Genomic DNA, 23471 nt, shown 5'->3' on the forward strand with positions numbered 1-23471 from the left:
TATTCTCAGCACTTCTCCCTTTCATCATATACAGCTATCCATCTTAGCCCAGGTTCTACTTTCTCTCTGAAGCCTAGTCTGACTACTAATGATTTTTCCCTTACATAAATTCTGAGCACTTCTTGATTGGAGTACTCATTTGGCACTTAAGCAGGCAGTATTTTGTGTTAGACATTATATTATTACTTAACTTTGTATCATTTTCCTATTTAGATTCTGTTCAACAAGGTTTACCTACTGTGTAAGATTGATTGTAGCTACTATATATTTTGCTTTGGGTATCTTCCATGTATATTTTACATGGCACATGGGCATTTGATAGATATTTGTAAAAATGCAATCTTGAACAGACACCACAATGACCATCCAGGTCATTGAATACTATGACTACTACTAGTTTGATTTTAAGTTCCTGTTGATGGAAACATTTTTGGTAGGATCTAAGAATTCTATTTATGCTATTAACTAAAATATCTACTTTTACCTTCCATTTTGGTTTTCCTCCCTGGAGGAAGACTTTTAATACATCCCTCAAAAATTTAGTTCTACCTACAAATCGGTAAAACTATAAAATTTGGAAGAATCACATTTTTAAATGATTGAAGTTTTCTTTCCATAATGAAATAAAAAAATAGCATCCTGATGAAGAAACTGAATATTTTCTTCTGATTATGTGCTTAATGATTTAATTTTACCATTATTTACATTTTGTAAATTTGTAGAATATATCTTTTTCCCTATTTAAATGTAAAACAAAATAAAAAGTACATTCCAAAGTCTCTCCTATCTCTCTAAATTTTTATTCATTCTTTTTCATTAATGCCCTTATTTTATTATGATATTTTAAAAGCAAATATAGCCCAATACTATTAACATCTCAGAGACAGTACTTCTGAGGAGTTGTGCTCTAAGGTAGAAATGAAGGAAGATTCAATAGACCTTACCCTTAGTAAGCTTCTATTCTTTTAGAATGGAATAATCTGTTCACAGAGAAGACATTAGTAGCAGGGAGGAGGTCTACTATGGGCACTTGAGCATTATGTAAGGGGGATCAAATCATAAGATCATAGATTTAGAACCGGAAGGGATTCTAGAAGCCATGTAGCCCACTGTCATCTGAGGCCAGAGCCATCCATACTTGATTATAGTTACAGAGGTAGTAAAAATGACAGGTAGAATTTGAAATCAGGTCCTTTGACTCCAAAGCCAGCACTGTTTCTGCTGTATTGAGAAAAATATGCAATAAATCTGGGAAAGTTGGTTGGAATAGTTGCTGTAGCTCATTAAGCAGGTTAATATTATGGTCAGACCTGTGCTTTCTGAATATTAGTTTGACATTTTTGTGGAAAAGATGATTTGGAGAGAGGCTAGACTTGAGGCAGGGAAACCAATTAGAAAACTGCTGAAATAGACAAAGTGAGAGGTGACTATGGCATTGGGTAATGGTGGTAGTTGTATGAGTGGAGAGGAGGGTGAGTTCTTGAGGTGTTGTAAATGAAAATAGGTAAGGCTTGGCAAGTGATATGGCAAAACTAAGAAAAGTGAAGAGTTGAGGGTATTTTCAAAATTTTGAGCCTGGACAGACAGAAAAGATGCCCTTACCAAAAATGGGAAAATTTGGAAGATGCACAGGTTTGGGGGAAATATATAGTTTTGTTTTGGATATATTAAGTTTGAGATACAATTGAAATGTAATGGAAGTGTCTACTTGGTAGTTGATGGTCAGAAATAAGATTAGGGCTGGATATATAAATCTAGAAATCATCTAGATTTAGCACAATGCCTTTATCTTAGAGATAGGATAAGCTGAAGATCCTTAAAAAAAAAATAGTACAAGAGCATAGATTAAGTTAGAAACAAGAACTGGGACCAGATCCTGGCTTTCCTGATTCCTTGTCAAGTCACTAAACTTAAGTGCCCTACCACTGGACTAAGATGGCTCTGGAAGAGAGAAAGTGAGGCAGATGACTTTGCCCAACTTAAATCCAATTAATTTGGAAGTCTTCAAAAAAAAACCAAAAAACTGAAGAACAAAGGGCTTATTATGTGTCTGATACACAAATATGAAAAAGAAGGACAGTCCCTGCCCTCAAGGACCTTAGAATCAAATGGGGAAAGACAAGACATAAAAGAAAACTGAAAAGAGAAAGGCCAGGGCAACATAGTGGAGAAGTCAAAGTAAAAGTAAATGCCACCTGGTGGGAAATGAGATGTCTGAGGAGTTGCATTCTGCTCTTGCCCCTGCTCCCCTCCCTGTCTTAAGATTCCTTAGAAAGGATAATAGGATAGCTTGTGAGTCCTTGCTGGCTTTATGTATATGTATATATATATATATATATATATATATATATATATATATACACACACACACACACACACACACACACACACACACACACACACCTTCTGATTTGTTCCTTCCATCATGTCTGTGTACAATTGCTTTTTGTAATTTTTATACAGGGTACCCCAAAAGCTTTAACAGCTTTAACCTGCACTCAGACTTTTTGGACACCTTGTATGTATATTCCTTTCAAATTTCATCTTTCTATATTGGATATATTGCCTGTCAGCACCATTTTGAATGAATGAAAAAACATTTACTAAATCTTTACTATGTGACCCTTTGCTAAGAGCTGAGCATAGTCCCTGCTCTCAAGAAGCTAACAGTCTAATAGGAGACATATAGGAAAGTGGTATCCAGGAAAGGAGGTAATGGTTAGGAAAGTCAAAAGGATGACAAATGAAGTCATTGAAGAGAAAATTGTTATGCTCTTTCCGGGAGCATTTGCACAATTGATTTAATTATTCTGAAATTGAAATAGGAAGGGAGCTGCATGGTGGTTGATGAGAGAAACTGGGAAGGAAATGAAGTATAGCTGGAACTAGGCCTGGACTTGGTGGATAATTTGTTCTTCCAGACAACCATTTATCTGGACATGCTGCTTAAAATCTGGGTATTTGTTCTCCAAATAACTAAACTTAACTGTCATTACTAGCTTTGTGTCCATCATCTGCAGATTTGATAAATAAGCCATCTATGTTTTCATCCAAGTCACTGATTAAAAATAATTAACAGAGATTGCCAGGGCACAAGATAAAATCACATAGCATGTAATCAGAATTCTATCTAGATTGACAAAATCAATACTCTTTGGCAATAGTGATTTTGTAGTTGAAAATACTTTTACTGTCATCCATCCTGCCCTGTGAATGTAATCTGAGACTCTGAAGTCTTTTACAACTCTCTTACAATTCTCTTATTTTGTTAATGTCATTATATACAAAGCGGTTCTATGTTTCTTGGTTTCATTCTTTTCTTGGGGAGATGGAGGGTAGGTACTTACAATGAAAGGTCAAGTGGTGCATTTAGAAAAGGCACAAATATAGTTAAGAGGATCTGGGTTCAAACCCTGCCTTTGGCATTTACTACCTTGAAGAAGCTAGACCTAGATATAATAGACAGCTCATCCTTCCAGATAGATATATTTGGGCATAGTGCTTAAAATCCAGGTATTTAGTCTTTAGTGTATTAACTATTCCTTCTAGCCTAGCATCCTTCGCAGATTTGTTTAACATGTCATTGATGCTTTTTCTATCCAAGAGAGACAATATGTACACATGTATTTTGTAAATTTTAAATTTTACTCCACCTTGCTTAGTCTTTAGAATTCTAGCAACCAGGAATGTATACACCCCCACTTAAGGATTAAGTGTGGGGGAGGAAGGTCTATGACACTCATGTGCTAGCAAGTGACAAATCATAAACAACTAACTGACCCTTGGGCTGTCTAAAGCTAAGTTTAAACCACTGTTGGTACATGTAAGACAGAGGAAGTGACATAAAGAACTATCTTTTCATTTCTGGTCACTTCTGTGAGAGGGACTTGTCTGTGGAACTCCACCGTGGACGACGATCACATGGTGAGTGATAAGGTTGACTCCCCTTCTCTTGGCTTTTCTGGAGTCAACAGCCTCTGGAAAGGTCCATCTTTTGGGACTCCTTTTCCCTTGGCTTTTTTGGAGAGATCCCTTGGCTGAGACCTCTGAACTCCTGCCTGGCTCAGACCAGGATGAAGCAAATCTTCCTCTCTTTCTCCCCCTTCCCCCTCCCCTCTCTCTCTCTTCCTTCTATTGTAAACAAACTGCCATAAAATTCCATTCTGACTTGAGTATTTCATTGGGATTTAGAATTTAAATCCCTGGCGACCAACTAAAAATATATATTCAGTCCAACCATAAAATTTATCCCTTACAGTTTATATTCAAAATGGATAAAAGATCATTGTGGAAGAAAGATACCAGAAACTAAGTATAACAAAAGGTTAACTCCAGAAGTTGCTTGAGTTGAGCCTTGAGGCAACCTAGGAATTCTGTGAGGCAGAGGGAAGGGGAGAAGTACATTCCAGGGGCAGAGAAAAACCTTTGCAAAGGCATGGAAACAGAAGATTTAGATGTGAGCATGAGGAGTAATAAGGACAACATTTTGATTGATCTGTAGTAGGTAAAAGGGTATTGAAGTGTTTGTTAGGCTTTAAATCCTATAAATGAAGATTTGTCATAAAGAAGATTTTATATTTATACTAAGTAAAATAAGATGACTATACGAATATATGAAATAAATAATGAGTGATACAGAGCCACTAGAATTTATTGATGGGGAAGTATTAGACCTGTACTTTAACACAATCAATCTGATAATTTTTGTGAAGGATGATGAGGTAGGTAGGAGGTAGATAGATAAGAGGAATTATCTTAGGGAAGAGGAATTATATGATATTTCCAGTCTTTCCCTGTTTACTGAATCATTCGCTACTTCCTAGAAACTTGCCATATTCTCAAAAAAACTATCACTTGATATTTCATCTGTACCATCTTTTCTGCTCCTTTTGACTAAACTCTTTGAAAAGAATATCATTTCTCTCCTCTCTTCTTAATCTCTTATGTCTTTCAGCCTCATCATTTCATGAAATCTGCTCTTGCCAAAGTTACCAATAATCTCTTAATTGCCTATGCCAGTGACCTTTTCTCAATCTTTATTCTCCTCAACCTCTTTGAAACCTGTTGATCACCCTCACCTACTTGTTACTCTATTCTCTCCAGACACCACTCTTCCGATTTTCTTCCTATTTATCTAACCACTTCTCCTTATATATCTTTTGCTGAAGCCTTTCCATGATGACACCATAGATTTTTCAAAGATATCTGTGCTGGGTCCTCCACTCTTCTCACTCTGTACTACTTTTCTTAGTGATCTCTTCAGTTCCCAAAGATTTAATTACCATCTCTATGCTAATGATTCTCAAATCTAGCTATCTTGCCCTGTCACTTCTCTGACCTTCAGTCTCTCATCTCCCTTTTAGAAATCCTGAATTGGATGTCCAGTGCATCTTAAGTTCACCATGCCCAAAACTGAACTCATTCTTTTCCTCTCTCCCAAACTTGCCTGTTACCATAGAGGGCAACACCATCCTTTCTGTCACACTGACTGGCAACCCAGGTGTTATCTTGGATTCCTTATTTTCTCTCATCTCCCCCTCAGCCCCATCCAGGCTGTTGCCAAGGCCTGTTGATTTCACCTTTACAATAACTCTTGAATATTCCCCCTGCTCTTCTGATTCTCCACTCTAGTTCAGCCCTAATCCTCACATGTAGATAATTGTAGTAGCTACTAGTGGGTCTGCCTACCTCAACTCTCTCCCCACTCTAATCCATCCTCCATTCAATCTGCAAAGTGATTTTCTTAAATCACATGTCTGTGTTAGTTCCTTTCTCAGTAGCCTCCAGTGTCTCCCTTTCATCTTTAAGATTGAATGCAAAATTCACATTTGGTGTTTAAAGCCTTCATTATTTAACCTCTTATTCCCTTTCCAGTCTTACTTCCCTCCAAATACTCTTCAATCCAGTGACAGGGGTCTTACTGGCTCCAAATAAGATATTCTTCTTTTCTGCTCCTATCATTTTCTCTGGTGATCCCCCATTCCTGGAATGCTTTGGCTCCTCATCTTTGCTGGTTGGCTTTCAAGTCCCAACTAAAATCCCATCTTCAAAAGAAGCCTTTCCAACTTCTTTTAATTCTATTATCTTCCCTCTCTAAATTATTTCCTATTTATCCTGTATGTTGCTTGTCTGTGTATAGTTGTTTGTGTGTTGTCTCCTAATAGTGCAGTCAAGAGGTGATGAAGGTTTTAATTAAAGTGGTAAATGTAAGTTCAGTGAAGTACCAAAGATATACCGTGCTGTGAGCTTAAAAGTGATGTCTCTCATTTGGGTCAGAGGGTCTGACTACTAATATAATGTTTTATAAACCTGATTCTTCTATTGTTTTGAGAGGTCTATCTCTTTAAACAGTCCCAGTTTGACCATTTAATTGAATTAATGGATAGTGAAGTAAGCAGATCCAGGAATACATGCAGTGGTTCCAATAGTGTAAAATGGAAAGTATAGCAAAATGGAATTGAATACTAAAGAAAAACGATTCTAGTTGAAAGTTTTATTTTATTATTATTTTTTAATAGCTTGAGGAAGTGTGGTATGGGTGTTGTTCTTTGAGTCAGAAGGTACCTATTTCTTATTCTACCTCTTGGCATTACCTTGGTCACCACGGGCAAATTATAGGACTGGAGATCATATACCTTAAGCTGGAAGGTCTCTCAGAAGTTATCTAGTCCAACTCACTTTTGTTTATCAGGAAACTAAATGTAAAAATTACATGCCCATGGTCCCACAGGTAGTATCAGGGGCAGACTTTGAGCCCAGGGCCCCTCCAGAACCAGTATTTTTCCCTCAGAACTATGTCACTTAATAAGTATTTCTTAAGCACCCATTATGTTACAGACCTTGTGCTAGGTTCTGGGTATAAAGTTACAAAGGTGTGGTACTTGAGCTGAATCTTGAAGGAAATTAATCCGGATTCTATATGGTATAAAGTTAGGCCAGAAGCATTTACTAATAGCCTTCTATGTGCCAGGCACCATGCTGAGTGCTGGGAATACAAAAGCAGGCAAATGACAGTCATTGCCTTCAAGGATCTCACAATTTAATAGAGGAGACAACATGAAAACAACTATATACAGATGAGCAATGTACTGCGTAAATAGGAAATAATTAGCAGAAAGAAGACACTAGAATTAAGAGGGATTGGAGAAAGGCTTCCTGTAGAAAAATAGGATTTTAGTTGGGACTTGGGAAAACAGAGAAAGCAATAGGCAGAGAAAGGAAGGACTGTGTTCCAAGGCATGAGGAACACCCAAAGAGAATGCTTGGAGTTTATAGTGGTTTGTTGGGGAACACCAGGAGGCCAGTGTCACTGGATGAAGAGGGTATAAAATTTAAGTGAGGAGAGAGTGTGTTCCATGCACGTGGGGCATTTGACCCAGTGTTAGGCTATGGCGTTGGGTGATGAAGCATGGTGTGGGGGAATCAAAGAGTGGCCAGTATGACTGGACTATTTGGAGGGAGAAGGGAAGTAATGTATAATGAGGCTGGAAAGCCAAGTTGTGGCTAAGATACAAACACCTTTAAGAGCTAAACAGAGGCATTTTTATCAGAGGCAGCAGGAATTAGAGCTACTAGGTTAAGGTAGTGACATGGTCAGATCTGTATTTAAGGACACTTATTTTGGCATATGTATAAAGATTGGATGGGTGCAAAGAGAACGGTGATGGATGACAAAGACCTGAACTAAGGCTTTGGGACTAGAGAGAGGAGATTGATATGAGAAACTGGGGAAGTTAAGATAACAATGAAGTTATAAACTTGAGAGGTTAGGTGAATGGGGATAGAAATTTGGAAGTTTGATATAGGGATAGATTTGAGGAAGGATTACGAGTTCTCTTTTGGGGCATGCTATTTTTGAGATGTTTCTCGGATATCTGTATTGAAATATCCAATGGTGATGTCTGTGATTATGAGCAATCAGTTGGTGATGATTAAACCAATAGGAAGTGATCACCAAAGGTCACCAAAGGAGAGACCAGAGGACTTGGAACAGAAGCAGAAGGTATTGATACAGAGAATTCACTAGAAAAGATGACTGAAAAGGAATGATCATAAAAATACAGCGTATTCAACAGAGTGAGATGCTACAGAGAAGTCAAGATGAATGAGGATTGAGCAAAGAATATTAGGTTTGGTAATGAGATTAAAGAGCAGTTTCATTTGAGTGGTAAGGTTAGAAGATAATTTAAAGAAAACTGTGGAGTGACAGAAGAGGAAATAAAATAGTCTAGACAATTTTTTTTTCCCCTAAGAGTTTGAGAAGAAGAGGCCTGTTGAATGTTGATGTGAATAGATGGTACGGTCTAGTGAAGATTTTAAGTGTGAGGGATATTTGTAAAGGTTTGAAGGCAGTAGAAAGGGAACTATCAGTTAATGAAACACTAAGAGGCATAATTGAAGAGCAATTTACTGGAGATTGAGTGTGTTCAAGGCTTAGTGAAAAGTGTTATCCCGGGAAGGGCCCCTCATTGGGGTAAAGGGGAGAAGGTGGGAAGAAAAGGTAAGTCATGGTAAATGTCTTCAGCTTTCCAAGTAAAGAGGCATAGTTATCCTCAGTTGAGTTTGGATAAAGATAAAAGAGACTTGAATAGAGATGGTAACTTTTAGAATACCTTCTGCTAGGAGAGAATTGGTTTGGAAGATACCTACTCAGAGGTGATAACTGAAGTGTTCAGAAGATAAAGTCACCAAACAAGGAAATTTAGATAAAGAACACAGGGAAGGGAAGAAGAGAAAACAGAAGAAATTTAGTCAGAGAACAGGGAGAACCATGAGAATGAAAAGTGACAAAGAAAAGGTTTCTAGGAAAGTATAGTAAATAGTGACACATGAAATAGAGAAGACAGGAAGGATAGGATGGTCATTAGGGACTTCTATTCAGTGATAGTACAGAATAAAGTCTGCTTTGTTAGAACTGATAATAGCAAAATGGGATGGAGAGGAAAATAATTCTTGTAGGACTTTCTTCACTAGACTACTCAATTTAAAATTAGAGTTTGAAGGGACCTTGAAGGTTCTCCTACCCAAATCATGAGTACTACCTAGAGGGGATTCTTGTCCTTTTTCTGGTGAAACCTATGGAAACTTTCTCAGCATAATGGGTTTTCTTTTGTTTTCCTAAACCCTTACCTTCTGTCTTGGAATCAATATTGTGTATTGGTTCCAAGGCAGAAGAGTGGTAAGAGCTAGGCAATGGGGGTCAAGTGACTTGCTCAGGGTCACACAGCTAGGAAGTGTCTGAGGCCAGATTTGAACCTAGGACCTCCTTTCCATCTCTAGGCCTGGTTCTCAATCCACTGAGCCACCCAGCTTCCCCCACCATCATGTTTTTGTTTTTAGATCTATTAAATAAAATACATTGGATTAAGGAAGATAAATATATTGAAATATAGTTATTTTTTTAAAAGACTGGCCCTTTCTTCCTCCCCCCTGCCCCTGGCAATTTGCTCTTAATCCTAGCTTCATTCCTAATATAACAACTATTACTGACTTGAATTTGAGAAAGTCTCTATTCCTGTCAAGGCTATAGAGAAGGTATAGTTCTCATATGTCTTAGGATGTAATTTAGGATTAATTTTGTTTTTCAAAAATGTTTTAAAGGATTTTAGGGGGAGATATTTTGTTTCAACATAAGCCAATACTCAGGACAATCTACCACTTCCCTCACTACATTTCCTTGTAAATATCTATTCAGAATAACTTAATGACTGCAACTTGTTGTATTGGTCACTTTTTATCTTACCTAGTTTTTGGTGGTTAATTGATAAAAAAAAATGTTAAAACTTTGAAGGTGTGATAACAAACTTTAGTTTTATTTGACTTAAGTTTCGTTTCACCTTTAATGTTTTCTTTGTTTACATTATTGGTAACATCAGAATTATCAAAATCATTGGTCTATCAAATTCTTAAATGTGGCTCAGCCAAGTTAAAATGCAATTGGGAAATGTTTAACAAAATAAATATAAATTCAACAGAGGTAATATCAGTTTGTGGTTTTCTAAGTCAGTGTATTGCATTTGAGGATCCATTCTGTTTGAGTTGGACACTACTGGTGTTTTTTTTGTTGTTGGTTTTTTTGGGGGGGGGTCTATACTCTTCTATTTGAAATTCTTCAGGATAATAAAAACATTGTATTTTATACATACTTGTGTATATTATACACCCACATTGTCTTCTCTGGCCAATGTAAACCTTCTTATAGTTTTAAAAAGAATTATTTTGTAGCATGGACTGGGCAACCAGTGACATAATTTTGTTTCTATAGAAAAGTACCTCCCCAATTTTAAAAAGATTGAAAAATTGACCTTTGGAATAAAAATTTGTTCATTAGCAGGGGACTTCTTTCATATTACTATGATAAGCATTGAGCTTCAATATTATGACAAAACATCTGGGAGAAATATTTAAATGTAATGTCATGATTCTAACATGTTGGAGAACTCAGCAGTGTTGGGAAAGGATGCCTGAGGAATTAACTTCTAGTAGTACCTTAGTGTTCTACTGGGGCAAAACTTCTTTTTTGTTGTTATTTTGCTTGCTTAATCTTCATAGTCATTACAGTTGTTCCCCCTCCCTTTTTTTTTTAAGTTTAGGAAGGAGAGAAGAGAAAAAGATACTTTGGAAGAGTTTTACTTCAAAACTGCTACTAGGATCAAGAGTTTGAACTAAGAAGAATTTTTTGCCAAATTCAACAAATTGAAGCCTGAAATACTGTAGTTAGTGACCAGGTAAGAAACAGAAATATGTTTCATCGATCTGTTGTTTTTTTTTTTTTGTTTTGTTTTGTTTTTTCTGAAAAGGATTTGGCTTTGGTAAATATATCGTGCTTAGCCATCCTGTAAATGTAGATTTGACGTGCTAAATAATCATCCACATTTGTAAAGGAATTCATAGTGGGCAATTTGGAAATCCCTGATTTTGTAACATACTTTGAAATATTACTTATGTCTTCTGTTAATTTATTTTTGACATTTTACTAAAAGTTTTGTGTAATTTTTAATATATTATCAAAATAAACATTCTCAAAAAACTTTCTTCTTGATTTTATCTGTATGTAGTTCAATTCTTTAAAAAATAGTTCACTTTGAATAATGTTTTCCTGTTAACTGAAAAACCCAATTTTACTAAAAACAAAAATTTTATTGGACAGATTTTCTTTCCCTTTGCTTCCTACATTGCTTTCAATTTTCACAGCATCTGGAAATCTGTCTTTGAAAGCTCTAAAGCGCAAATGGATAAATTAGATTCAATGGAGAACAGCATATTAAGTATTTATTAAATTAGCATACTTTTTCTTAGTTAAGTCTTTTTGATTACTTCTTAAAATTTTGATACTCAGGGTCATGTTTAGAAAATGGATTCTTGTTTTGAGTTTATTTGATGCTGTGCTAAGAACATTTTTTCCTTGCTCAGTAATAAATATATACCAATCTACTTGTTTTTACAATTTGTACTCTTTTAATAATTTATGAGCATATAAATGATCCACATAATAATAGGAAACTTTGTGAAACCATAGGAAGTTTCTTGAAGGTCTTTTTTTATTATACTTGCTATATTCATCTAGAAATTATATATGGTATATGTATTTTTGCTTTATAGAAACTCTTTGGAAGCAAATCATACATTAAACTATAATAATTACTTTATCATGAGTTTTTTTCATTAAACAATTATTAAAGTTTAAGTTAAGGGAACTTAAAAAAATTATTCAGTAATTTATATTTTCAGCATGGTTCAACATATATATATTTATAAAAAGTTCTTTTCTTAGTGGTATAATAATTACAGCACTTTATTGGATTTTAGTGTCTTTGACAGTTTCACCTGGTAAAACAATGTAGACAAAGTCATTTTGCTTAGTATTGTTTCCAGTAACTGTAATGACATGTGCTAAAAAAATGTGACTTGGGATGAACAGAATTCTTGAAAGATGATAGCAATTTTGAAAAAAGAAAATTGCTTAGGAAAAACAAAATGTTTTAGGCATACAGAAGTTAGATGCTTAATCTTTTTAAATATTGTAAATAATTATATGATCGTTGAAACCAAGTAAACCAAGTAAAGATACACACACACATTTTCTTCTTTTGTGTTCTAACTATTCTGCCTGAGCTATTTATATTCACAAGAATTATTTCTTTAACTTTATCTAAATATACTAAAATAAATTAAATTGTTTTTATTAATAACCTAAATCATTTATATTTAGTGACTCACAACACTTGCCAGCCTAGAATTTCCTAAGTGAAGAAGGTACATTACCATACGTTTGCTCCCTACTATCTGCAATAAATGAAATTTCTGTGTAGCTTCTAGAACGTTAACTGAATGCATTTAATGTTTACTTTATAGTATTTCTTTTTAGTATAATGAGTTCATTAAAAAAAGCTTTTGATGCTAATTCAGAGATCCATAATCTGCTCACAATGTCTTTCACATGTAGTTTTGATGATAACTGACAAGCTGTAAGTTAATTAGCACAGAACTTACTAATGAGGATGTTAAAATTTAATTTAAAAGTGAGGATTTTTATTTGTACACTCTGGACAAATTGACGCACACTCAATCATATACATGGTAAGTATTCCAGGCACTTTTCTTGTTCAGGTACTGTTATCAGATAACAATAAGAAAATATAATTAACTTGATAGCAAAGTTTTGAAAAGTATGCTAAGATTGCTTGTCTTTAAAACTGGGGATAACCCAAAACCAAAGCAGTAAAATAAGGTCTGTTAATTAGCGTAGAAGACAGCTTCTTGAATTAATATGTGGTGTTAATTAACAGGAAGTCTGATGTTGTGTTGTAATTACCACCAATATTTTTGACATACTGAGTGACTGAAGGTGAATTATATAGATAGCAATTGAGTAAACACTTTTGTGCTTAGGAACGTTTTCCTTTGTTTCTGTTTTCTAGAAATATGGACAGACTACTTCGACTTGGAGGAGGTATGCCTGGGCTTGGCCAGGTTAGTATACAGTTTCTCAGTGTATCTTTGAACATAAAGAAAAAGATAAAACCTTTTTTTCCAGGTTTCTAGAGGTAAAAGAAACCTCAAGAAAATAACCCCACAGATGACCTTATGGCCTTCGTGTTATCTTGCTACACTAAAGGCATATGGAGAACACAGTTATCCTAATTGATATTCTGCCCTGGGAATAATAATGTTAACTACTTGTTTGCTTTTGATATTTTGAGGTTTATAAGCTTTTCAGAGTTGCTTTTTATTAAAAGGACTAGGTTACTTGAAATACCTTATTTGTTTTAACTTTTTTTAGTAGTACTCATGCAAAATTAATGGTCACGACTATTAGCTGTAATCTAAAAGTGATCATCAAAATTAGTTATGTGTATGAAGTCTTATATGAGGTTTTATATTGCCAGCTACCATATGCCTCATACCATATTTTTTTAAAGTATGTGATTACATGTCTTTTTTTTCTTTTAGTTTTTTGTATAGAAATAATTTCTTTTACATGTAGCTGATTAATTACTAAGTAATGATCTAGGTATCTTCTTTGTTTTATGTTATTGATGTGGAAAGTAGAAGGAAATAGTGTTAACCATTGTGTCTTCTGAAGCCAGTGAAGATATTCTCTTTTATCAACTCTGTGCTAAGTATTGTAGGAGCTGCTGAAGTCTAGTTTAAAAAGTTATGAATTTGAAGTTAGAAGAATTGAGTTCAAGTATTAGGTCTAAATTCATATTAACTCACTTATTGTTAGCAGTATATTCTTTGGCTGTTTTCTGAACCATAGTTTCATCATCTCTAAAATTAGGATAATAATAATTTTCTTTCTGAACTTACAGGATTATTGGAAGAATCAAATAAGAAAAAGAATATAAAGCACTTATCAAATTGTAAACTACTGTCAGCTGTCACTTACCTACTTCAATATTGTATGCATCTTTTTTATGTTGTTCCCTTTCCAATTTTCCATTTCTGTAGAAATGAGTTTAGTTTACATATTGAAGTTCATGCTTGACCCTAGAGATAATCTAGATGAATAATCTCATTTTACAAAAGACTGAGTCCTTGGCAGTCTATTTTTTATATCCTATTTTCATTATTTCTTTAGCCATCATCATCCCTCTAATACATTATTACCACAGGAGGTTGTTGTCTTCTCATTCAAATAATGTTTATTGTAAGCACCAATATCTTTCATATGAAAGTTGAAGACATTTTTGGTATTGAGATATTTATGTTGAGACATTTAGTTTCATAGCTTGTGTGTAAATTCATTCATTAGATAGATGGCCAAATTCTATTTTGGTTTGTAATTATTTCATATTTTCTTTAGAGAGCTAAAAACCTCTTTCTGATAGTTTATTGCATCCTGGAGCAGTCTTCAGTTATTTTTAGTGTCTTTTTCTTAAGCAGTTTTGAGCATTTCTCATGTTTCTTTGCTGCCAACCTGCTTCATGACTCTTCATTTTTCTAACATCTGCGTAGTCTAATCCTTCAAACTTATGCCTTCTCAGGCCTTTCTGAACTTGACGCTTACTGAAACCGTTTTGAGATACATGGTAAATTTTCCAGATGTCTCCTAAAATTTCATTGAATTTGATTTGAAATTAATTATAAAAACATAACTATTTTTTTTAAAAAAAACCTTAGTTTTCATACTATAGCCAAGCAATGTAGTATGTAGATATTTCTTAAGGGAATTAGATTGGTGTTATAGAAATGTATGAAGGATCTGTGGTCATAGGATTATAGCTTTAGTTGGAAGAGAATCTTCAGGTCTTGTCCACAAACACACACTCACACTCAAACACCACCCCATTTTGCAGATGAAGAATTTGAGACCCAGTGAGATTAATTTCCTTGTCTGAGCTCACAACTGGAATTTGAATCTTGTAGTACAGTCCTAGGGAGAAGTTTCTTGAGGCATAGATAGGGTGAGATACTTGTCAAGGGTTACTTAGATAAGTGTCTAAAGCACTATTTCACCCAGATCATTCTAATGTCATGTCCAAATGCTCTTCACTCCACCTTGCAACTTTAGCTCAGATTTTTAAAATAAATACATGATTCTTATTCAAAACTTCCCATAATTTCTTTTGTTGAAGTCTCACAATTGCCCTGTTAAGCCCTTAGGGGTGTTATCTCTTTTCGACAGAAATTGAGGCTTAGAGAATTTAAGTAACTTGACTGAAAATAGATAGTGTCATTGATAAGATTTGAACCCAGATCTCAATTTACTCTTTAACACTTTTTCCACTATATCATATTTCCTCTCACAATTAAGCCTTTTAGAAAGTGACTGCAATAAGTTATCACATCAGCAGTCTATACTAGAATATTTCTCGTTGTGCATCTCTTAAGGACTTGAAATAATGGAGATCACTGTCTGTTTATTGAACTAAATAATACCTTGATGACCATTGCTAACCTTTGTCCTATTAATTAGTGGAAAAATGTAAATTTTGATAGTCTTTTTAGATTTCTCATTAATCAGAATACATATTCAATGATTCTTAAGTATTTTTTGTACTTAGGAAATGTTACACAAGGTTCTAAAAGGTCATTTATTTTTATTTCATATTCCCAAGGAGATTTTTAAGGTCTTGAAGCAGAGCTTAGTTTTCTGATTTTTCTTTGAGTCTTATTTCTGTGCTTTTCCTTTTTTGTGCTTAGAACATTTATCACAATCGGTGATAGTGAGATTTCTCCACCCCCCCCCCCCAATTTCTTTATTCTCTTTTTAATTTTATTCACCTTTAAGAATTTTTTTTAGTCTTGTTTGCAGTGTTTCATTGCAGAATACTTATTTTTATCTTATTAAATGCTAGAGAGAGAGAGACAGAGAGCACCACATGGCCAAGAGAGATAGACAGAGACTCTGATAGAAGCAGTTTCTAATATTTCTGTAATCCTAACTGTGGCTTATTGGTACTTCTTTTAGCTGTTTGCATTATATTTTCTTTGATTTAGAAGCTCTGGATTTTGATTTTGATGTTCTAGGGAGTTTTTATTTTGCTATTTTGGGAAGTGACTTGTATATGCTTTATATTTTCACTTTGCCCTCTGGTTCTAATAGTTCTGAGCAGTTTGCATTTATGTTATCTCAAAATGTAGTATCTAGTCTTTTTTGATCATGATTTTCAGTTAGTCTGATGATTCTTAGATGATTTCTCCTTGTTTTGTTTTCCAAGTTTTTGATAGTATTGACCTTATATTCTCTCCCCACCCTCCCCCCTGGCTGTTAATTTAATTTTATTATTTCTTGTTGACTCAGTTGCTTTCTGATTTTTGTGGAGTTCAATTCTTGGATAAAGAAGCCCAATAACCAACTCTTGTAATCCCCATTGTCTACTTAGCTGTCCTTTTTTGTTTTTAAACCTTTACCTTCTGTCTTGGAATGAACACTGTGTATTGGTTCTGAGGTAGAAGAGCAGTAAGGGCTAGGCAATGAGGGTGACTTGCCAAGAGTCACACAGCTAAGAAGTGTTTGTGATTTGAACCCAGGACTTCTTGTCTTTAGGCCTGGCTATCAATCCACTGAGCTACCTAGCTGCCCCCCTTAGTTGTCATTTCTTTGAACATTATATAATTTTTATATTTTGTTTCATTTCTTCCCAGTACTTTTGTAGGTCTTTGTTGTCAGGACATTCTTTTCTCTGAGATTCTACAAGGACTTCTTCTGAAGTTCATTTCTTTTTTTCAGTTTACCTGTTGGATTCCTCTCAACCCAGTCATTGGGTTGTAGAATTTTCTTTTGTTTACTCTTTTCTCCAGTAATGTTTTCTAGATTGGGAGCTTTGTGCTTGGATTAGATTCTTCCTGCCCATAATCTTGAATGATTTTGCTTGGTTTTGACTAAACTCTGTCTTCTTCAGAATTCCTGGGTGTTGGCTCAGTATGCTGGTGGCTATACTTAAGTTTTGGCCTGGTTACTTTTATCACCTCTTTTCCTCTTTCCAAATCCACTCCTTTTCTGTGACTCTAGCAGGCTCCATATTTTGTTGGTTGTGTTGTTAGCTGGCCTTGTGCAATGCTCTTGGTGTTGCCGTGGTCCTTCTTCCTTCTGTAGATTGAATGTGGGCTCTGTGGGTTCTGGTCTGCCTGAGGTTCCAGCATGGGCTACCTAGGCCCTGTGCTTCAGGCTAGTCTGGCCCCATCTCCTGGGACAGCCTGGGCCAAGCTACCATGGTTCTGGGCAACACATTGACCTGCCTCTGGCTCCTGTCCGATTGAGGCTGGGATCAGGACTGGACCTGCCTGAGCCTTCGATGGCATTTGAGGTGGCTTTGTTTCCTGCTGTAGGACCAGGATGTTTGTGCTTCTACCTCTGCCTTCCTGGCCCAGCTTATCTCTGCTCAGAACTCCCCAGATTCTGATCTTGTGCAGCCTGGCCTCGACAGAGGAGCTCAAAGATATTTCTCTTTGATTTTCTTTATCCTTATTCCCTCCAGTGCATTTTTAGTCCTTGACTGATATGTTTGCAGGTTATCTGGGCTCCTGTAGATCTTGCTCTCATCATCTGAGAATCAAGAAAAGGGAAGAAGTTTCATCAAATTTCTTGGCAAAACCAATCAGAAACCTGGTTCTCTTTCTCACAACTGATAGGGGCTTCAAGTCTACTGAAGAAGCAAGGGTACAGCGCTCCATGCATGTGGGGATGCCCTGGGACCTTGTGGAATATTTCGTTATATTCACTAAAGGAGAGGCACTTCCTGGTGCTTCTGGTACTGTGCAACTAGACTTAAATTATATTTCAGTAATTGATAGCAAATGCATCCTTTGGAACTAATTTTTCAGTGTTTTATCATGAAATGGGATGGAATGAAAAATAATAAAGCAGCATATAGAAATTGCTGAATATCTTTGCAGGGACTCTTTTTCAATGACAACATTAGTTTTCTTGATTCTTCTGTAACCTCTGCAAATGTTTGGAGGTGGAAAATGGAATGTCATGTACATTCAATAGCTAACAGGCCACTTGGACTGGAGTTTGTTATTTAAGCACTGACAAAAGCCTTTAAGGAACTGACTTTCAATTAGGGGAGACAACATATTAATTTATAAGTAAATTCAAGGTAAGTTGTGGCTAGGGTGCTTACTAGCAGCTGAAGGTTAATAATAACAACAACAACAACAATAATAACCAACATTTATAGAGCACTTAACTGTGTATTGAGCACTGAAATAAGCACTTTATTATCTTACTTGTTCCTCACAACAACCCTGGGATTTAGGTACCCTTATTATCCCCATTGTGGAGATGAAGAAACTGAGAAAAACAAATTAAGTGACTTTCTCAGAGTCCTACAACTAGGGATTATCTGATGCAGGTCTTTCTTATTCCAGACCCAAAGCTCTGTCCACTGTTCCACTTCTATGCTTCATTTAGGACAATGATTCTTAATTTTTTTTGTATCATGGATCCTTTTGGTAGTCTAGGGAAGTCTGTCAACCCCTTCTCAGAGTAAAATTTTTATTTATTTATTTTTAATTAGAAAAAATTTTAATAAATTTCCACATAGGTTTTCCAAAGTTACATGATCCAGTTTATCTCCCTCCCTTCTTCCATCTCCAGAGCTGGCAGGCAACTCGTTCTGGGTTATATGTATTATCATGTAAAACATATTTCCATATTATTTGTTTTTATAAGTGAATAATCTTATAAAACCAAACCCCCAAAACATATACCCAAATAAACAAGTGATAAACCATATGGTTTCTTCTGCATTCCTATTCCAACAGTTCTTTCTCTGGAGGTGGATAACATTCTTTTTCATAAATCCCTCAGAAGTGTCAGAATAAAGTCTTTAAATGCATAAGAAAGAATAAGAAAGAAAGTGTCTGAGATCAGATCTGAACCCAGAACTCCTGTCTTTAGGACAGTCTCTATCCACTGAGCTACCTACCTGCCCCTTCTTTTTCAGCTTTTATATTCTTTCCATGGTATCCTTTCTTTTGAGATTCTGAAATGTAGGTTCATATATAAAGCATATAAATTTAGAGTGATATATTTTATGAATTCTATTTGAAATCCTCTACTTTCCCATTTTTGAAATGAGCATAATTCTTATCCTTAGTTTGCTTTGGTTCTGGGGTAACTCCTGCTTAAGGTAATTTCCTTAGACTAGTAAGTTGCAGGTCAAATTTGGAAGAGGGAGTTTTCACATGTATTAAGGTGAGGTGCGAAAAGATCAGGAAATATGATGAACTGCTATTTTTTTTTAAACCCTTACCTTCCATCTTGGAATCAATACTATGTTTTGGTTCCAAGACAGAAGAGTGGTAAGAGCTAGGCAATGGGGGTTAAGTGACATGCCCAGGGTCACACAGCTAGGATGTGTCTGAGGCCAGATTTGAACCTAGAACCTAGAACCTCCTGTTTCTAGGCCTGGTTCTCAATCCACTGAGCCACCCAGCTGCCCCCTGAACTTCTATTTCTAATAGATTTTACTTACCTATAATATATGCGTTCCTTCATAACTTCTCTGAAGACTTGTGTTTTTGTGATTTCTTTCAGCTTCTTGAAACTAGTTTGTGAACTAGCTCTTTGCCCTAGGATTTTCCCCCTCCCTCCTTCCCTTCCTTTCTATCTTTCTTCTTCCTTCCTTCCTTTCCTCCATAACTCCTTTCCTTCCTTTCTCTCTCTCTCCCTCCTTCATTTTTCTTTCCTTTTTAAGAAAGTTTTTTTTTTATATCCTCTTTGACTTTCCAGGTTCTTGACCCTGTTTCGATCCCAAGATTTAGAGACCTGTCACATCCTCTTCCCTAATTATTTGTGTAGTTACCACTGTGAGTCATTGATCTGTTGCACCTGATCTCTAATTACCTGTTCCCATTATTTTGCCTTCTATTTTAACTGGGTACTTGATTCTTGGCATCTTTCCCTTCTACCCTCTACTCCAGACCACAAGAGTATTTTCCCCCCTAGGATTTCTTGTAAGGGAAAGGAAACTATACAAACTCAGAAACAAAGGATAAGGTAACTAGAAATATTTATTTTTAAAAATAGGGTTGGGAGAGAGATTTCCTAAAGTTAATTAGTCTTTCTATCAAGTCACAGTTCCCAAGCCCATAATTTTCTCTAAGCCTGGAACATCTATCCTGATGTGGCTCCAGAAAGAGTAGTGACTCATCTAAGATCAGGGCCTCTACAGTGATATTAGATTTGCCATGAGGGTATTCAGTGTCCATTTTATATTGCCATACTAAGTTGGCAGACTTTTGATCCACCAGCTTATGTTATTGTTCCTCCCAACTTTATATCATTCACAAACTTGTTAAGTATGCTATCTATATTTTCCTCGAAATCATTCATTAAAATGTCACTAAATCTATGCTACAACTGAAAAAGAGACCAAATCAAATGATTGATCACTTCATTCACATAATAACATTTAGAGCTGAAAGGGAACGTAAAGGCCTTCCAATTCAATGCCTTCATTTTACAAAAGAATAAACTGAGACCCAGAGAGGGGAAGGTACTTGCTAAGGTTACAGAAGCAGCAAATGACAAATATGTAACTATAATCCAGTCTTTTTGGATCCAAACTCAGTGTTCTTTCCTCTGTTTCATGCTGCTTCTCTGTTCATAAAGCATTTCCTAGTAATCAGATGACTTAAAACAGGAGTACTTAATCTTCTTAGTGGCACAGACCCCTTGAGCAGTGTGGTGACACCTATAGATCCCTTCTCAGAATGTTTTTGAATGCAGAAAACAAAATATGTGTAGTATTGTAAAGAAAACCAATCAAAATATTTTTTTAAAGTTCATGGATTAAGAAACCCCTGTCTTAAATCATGTGTCAAATCACAACAGATGCAGAAATATCTTCCTGAGTCCACAGATAGTCTACTATATCATTGGTTCTGTTTTGTGTCAGGAAAGATGTACACCATGAAACTACAAAACTTCTCCATCTAACACATAGACATATGTGTATACACAAACACATCCCCTCCAATTACCACCCACACTCAAATTTGCAATTGATTGTAACCTAGTGACAATAATCCTTAGATTTTTATCTTACATTGTTTTTCAGTCTCATTCAGTAATTTCCAGAAACAGTTACACAAAATGATCAGTTAGTTGTTTAGAATAATTTCCAAGTTATTACATTTTAGTATTATTCTTCTGTAACACTTCCTGATAACATTTTTAACTTTGCTGAGTTTAGAGTTTATAACAAATCATGCCAAGAGTTTATAAGTTAATCATTATTTAGACAGTGATTTTAGAAAAACTTTTCTTAACCTTAGTCAGAAAAGGGTAACAACATTCCTGACAAAAATTCTATATACTTTAGATATTCTTTGTTTCTTGGGTTTTTAAATATTCTTTAATTATAATATTTTGCATGCCAATTCATTTTTCTGATTATCCTTTTCCCAATTTTGTGAAATGAGGTATTCTTATTCTTATTCTTATTATTATTTGACTGAAATTCTGTAAGTATTTATTGGGCTGCATGATCCTTATCACACAATAAAATATGTTAAGTTTTTTAGAAACCTTAAAGCAATATATAAATGCTAGCTATTAGAACTCACATTTCACCCTCTTTGTTATAACACTTGTTATATATGAAGTTCATTAGTAAGTCAAGAGGGACCATAGCTGAGATATTTTAATATAATCATTGTGTGATTTTACCTTATTACAAATAATTTTCTAGAGAAACAATTATTTTTAAAATTAGATGCCACAAAAACTAAAAAATATTTGCTATTTATTACACTATTAAAAATATTGATGCTATTAATTCTGTTAAGTGAATGTCCTTGTATTTCTTTATAATAATGGCTAGTATGTACATATTCTTAAGGTTTGCAGTTGTGCTTTACGTAGATTATCTCATTTGATCCTCAAAACAACACTGTGAGATAGTTGCTATTATGGTTCTCATTTTACCTGCAGAAAGAGACTAAGAGAAATTAAGGAACTTGACCAAGCCACACAAACTAGTAAATGTGTGAAAAGAGATTCAAACTTGGCTTACTAAATTTAGTTGTAATTCTTTGGATACTATGCTACCACCTTCAAGAAAATTAAGGAAAGGATAATACTCCAAATAAATTAATTAGAATAAGCCCTTCTAATTATGAATGCTTTCAGGTTCTAAAGAATATTATACCTTCATAACAAGCTATGTTATGGCATGGAGGGAGGTCTCATATTTACTCTTGAGGTTTTTCATATCATCAAGGGAGAAGCAAATTCCTAGTGGGTATAATCACATCTAATCTATGTAATATTTTTGAGTATTCTAGTTCTGTGACTTTTCAAGGGCCTAGAGATACAACAGCTAATTAAATTATTTGCTGAGATGTAGAGGAGTTAAGATCAGTATTATTGAAGGAATTACTGTCTAGGGTAGAATTACAGATCTTTGAAGAATCTAACTAAGCACATAAAATCAGAACAAGTTAATCATAATGAATCAAATGAAACTTGAAATTTATGTCAGTATATTCTTAAGGCAAAAATTGAGATAATCAAATAATTTTATAAGATCTGATGCCATTTTAGGAGATGGAAGTATTCAGACTTAGGAAGTATAGCTTTTTGTAAATAAGAAAATTTTTTTCCCCCTTTGGATCTATGATTTCATTGGTAGAGGGGAACTTTGATTATAGAATATATATATACATATATATATATATAGAATATATATATAGCTGTCACTTAAAATTTTATAGAATTGCCTGGGAACGTGATAAGTTAAATTATCTACCCAGGGTCATATAGTTGGTATGTGTCAGAAACAATCTCTCCCAGGCTAGAAGGGCTGTGGCCACTTATATAGTCTAATCTCAGTATTGATTAGTACAGAAACTTTTAAGCTACTTCACTTTTCACATCTGGCCCAGTTTGTCCTTCCTTAGGTCTTTATCTCCTAAGGGCTCACCATATTGGTGCTGAACTTAATGACACTTGATTGGCTTTGGCCTTACTGCAGCTCAAAACTCCCAAATTCAAGTTATCCACCAGCCTTGGCTTTCCCAATAGCAGGGATTACAGTCATATACCATCACTCTCAGCCACATATTTGTTACAGTATAGTTTTATTGTGCTCATTGTACTTATAGATGAAATCAAAGACAGAGAGATTATTTAAAATTTGAAGCAGCTGATTTAATTTTACAAGTTTTTTTCTCTCATTTCTTATATACTTCCCTTCTTTTCTCACTGTGGTGTGTTTTCATGATATTTCCTGATTCAAATTACGTCTGAAGTTTTAAAACTATTGTGTAAAGTTCTGAGTCTTTTTCACTGACATTAGCAGATTCACTTAATTCTAATCTTGCATATTTTGAGTGTCCCATATGGTCAGCGTACCTCATTGTTGGTATTCTTTTCTTTGTTCAGTATCCTAGAGGCATGCCATGGACAGAGTAGTCATTACCATATTGCACCTTATAAGTTGTGTTTACCCGTGGTTCTTTTAAAGCCATGTTGCCATTGATCTCAGAGGCTGCTTGTTCCAAGGGAAAGT

General features: G+C 35.1%; 1 protein-coding gene across 2 annotated transcripts in view; it reads left to right on the plus strand.

Annotated features, from left to right (window-relative positions):
- PSMD14 (proteasome 26S subunit, non-ATPase 14) overlaps window positions 1-23471 on the plus strand; it is a 99516-nt gene that overhangs the window by 1563 nt on the left and 74482 nt on the right. The window contains exons 2-3 of one of the 2 annotated variants that reach the window (XM_007494261.2): window positions 10593-10727; window positions 12921-12972. In XM_007494261.2, coding sequence (XP_007494323.1) covers window positions 12925-12972 — 48 coding nt within the window. In that variant the 5' untranslated portion in view covers window positions 10593-10727; window positions 12921-12924. Of the gene's footprint in view, window positions 1-10587; window positions 10728-12920; window positions 12973-23471 lie in introns of both variants that reach the window. The other variant, XM_007494262.2, reaches the window with a different exon arrangement.

The sequence above is a fragment of the Monodelphis domestica genome, chromosome 4, assembly GCF_027887165.1.
Source record: "Monodelphis domestica isolate mMonDom1 chromosome 4, mMonDom1.pri, whole genome shotgun sequence".
In the NCBI taxonomy this organism is placed as follows: domain Eukaryota; kingdom Metazoa; phylum Chordata; class Mammalia; order Didelphimorphia; family Didelphidae; genus Monodelphis; species Monodelphis domestica.